General features: G+C 53.4%; 2 protein-coding genes across 2 annotated transcripts in view; both read left to right on the top strand.

Moving 5' to 3' along the window:
* Positions 1-1,364, top strand: part of LOC108504878 (protocadherin-16-like) — a 78,077-nt gene extending 76,713 nt beyond the window's left edge. Inside the window, exon 15 of the mRNA XM_017830383.1 lies at positions 1,197-1,364. Within this exon, the coding sequence (XP_017685872.1) occupies positions 1,197-1,364 (168 nt within the window). The remainder of the gene's footprint in view (positions 1-1,196) is intronic.
* A 116-nt stretch (positions 1,365-1,480) lies between these two features.
* The window catches only part of LOC108504877 (protocadherin gamma-A2-like), a 27,224-nt gene continuing 26,557 nt past the window's right edge, over positions 1,481-2,147 (top strand). The window contains exon 1 of the mRNA XM_017830382.1: positions 1,481-2,132. Coding sequence (XP_017685871.1) covers positions 1,481-2,132 — 652 coding nt within the window. The remainder of the gene's footprint in view (positions 2,133-2,147) is intronic.

Genomic DNA, 2,147 nt, shown 5'->3' with positions numbered 1-2,147 from the left:
ATGGTTTTCTGCGAACCTTGTGTTGTGTGAAGTAATATGGGTTAGTAACGGTGAAGGCAGGTCCTTACTTTTGGAGGAGATCCACTAATTCTCTGTGGTAGAGTTTGGAGTATGATTGACTCTCAGTGATGAGATTTTTCCTTCCTGATCTTGGTTTGCAAAATAGTTGCACTGCGACCTTTTGTATTATTTCACTGTTTTAAGGAGACGTGCCTTGATGAAGGAAAAATTTCCTTCACTCACAACTATGCCTGTCTTCCACCCTGTGCCCTCCATCTTTTAGTGTAAGAAAGCTGCATAAATGGCTCCAATAGTGAGATCACTTTATTGATCTCTGATTGGTCTCCGACTTTATCAGAACTTTGTTTATTTTTTCTCTTTCTGCAGTTATTTATCGTCATGGGTTTCATCATGTGTGGTAGTTCCCTCTTGTTTACCGGTCCTCAACTGGCTTTTCTACAGAGACATTGAATAAGTTTTAGAAGAGAAATCGCGTGGGTTTTTTGTTTGTTGTTTGTTTGTATGTTTGTTGGTTGATTGGTTAGTTTGGTTTTGCTTTTAACCTGCGTTTCATTTTTATCTTTTTTCCCCAAAATTTATATATTCCCTAGTTAATAGGGTCTATCGCTAAGGCTGTGATCAAGAACGGAGCACTAAGTTGTATATGCACGGCCTGTTGCATAAGGCTGTAATGAAAAATTCGAAAGAAATGGCTGGAGAGGGGAAGCAACGCAGGTTGATTCAGAGCAGCCTCGGATGTTCAGGTGGAGAGTAACAAAGCGGAGAGAGAAAGGCAGTCCCTAAAATCCCTCCTTTTGAGAAGGGAACTTTATCACTTATATGTGCAATTGCTCTGGGTCTGGGAATCTACTGTGGCTGGAGATGTTCGAGTGTTGATACTCAGAGAGGAAAAACTAGAGCACGAATGACACAAAAACCTCTGCAGTTGCGGGGAAGATGTTGACCTTTCCTGTTATACAATAGCAGATTCATAATACACTGTACGTCATATTTAGAGACCTTTGTATCTAGATATTATCAGAATCCCATGAATATTTTCCCGTGCGGTAGAAAGAACATAACGCCAGGTCTCCGCTGGACTGGACCCGACATTTACATGGAGAATGTGCTGTCTTTTTGAGCTTCCCGTGGGCGAGGCAGGGCGGGCATGTCTCGTTCGCGCTCGGTGCGTGCAGTGCCGGGAGGAGGCTGCGGGCGCCGCTGTTGACCGAGAGGAGCGAGAGGAAGGTCGGAGCGCTGCAGCCCCGCCCGCTGCGGCCCGGCTCGATCGCTGGATCGCTGGATTCCTGGGTCGGAAAACGGTCGGTTTCCGAACTCTCCCGCAGTGCGGAGCCGTGCTATAGCGAGGCAGAGGAGCGGGCGGCAGCAGCCGACAGCGCCAAGTCGGAACCGGAAAAAGAGCCGGATCGGCGGGCGGCGGCTGGGGTCTGCCTGCGGTGCCGGCGGTGCGGCGGCGGAGATGTGCGCGGCGGGGAGGCGCTGGGGCCGGCGGCAGCGAGTGCTGCTGTGGGGCGTCCTGCTGGCGGCCTGGGAGGCGGCGTGGGGGCAGCTGCGCTACTCGGTGCTCGAGGAGATGCCCAAGGGCTCGTTCGTGGGCGACGTGGCCAAGGATCTGGGGCTGCAGCTGCCGGAGCTCACAGACCGCGGCGTCCGCGTTGTCACCGGAGGTAGGAAGCAGTATTTTGCTCTGCACGGGAAGACGGGACATTTAGTGACGGCAGAGAGGATCGACAGAGAGCAGCTTTGCCGGCTGGTGGAGCAATGCGTGCTGCGCTGTGAGCTGATAGTGGAGGGGGAAACGAAGGTTTATGAAATCGAAGTAGAAGTCACGGACATTAACGACAACGCCCCGAGCTTCAAAGAAATCGAACTCGAGGAGAAGATAAGCGAGACGACAAGCCCGGGATCTCGGTTTCCCCTCCCAGACGCTCACGACCCCGACTCGGGGCGGAATTCCCTGCAGAGCTACGAGCTGAGCGGCGACGAGCACTTCTCGCTGGCCGTGCAGACGGGCCCCGGCGGGGATCAGCGTCCCGAGCTGGTGCTGGCGAAGGCGCTGGACCGGGAGGAGGCGGCGTTTCACGAGCTGGTGCTGAGGCCGAGCGACGGCGGCGACCCGTCCCGGA

This window comes from Lepidothrix coronata, unplaced genomic scaffold (assembly GCF_001604755.1).
Source record: "Lepidothrix coronata isolate B3197 unplaced genomic scaffold, Lepidothrix_coronata-1.0 Scaffold178, whole genome shotgun sequence".
Classification (NCBI taxonomy): Eukaryota; Metazoa; Chordata; class Aves; order Passeriformes; family Pipridae; genus Lepidothrix; species Lepidothrix coronata.
The sequence above is the reverse complement of the archived record's forward strand: the minus strand, read 5'-3'. Positions and strand labels throughout refer to the sequence as shown.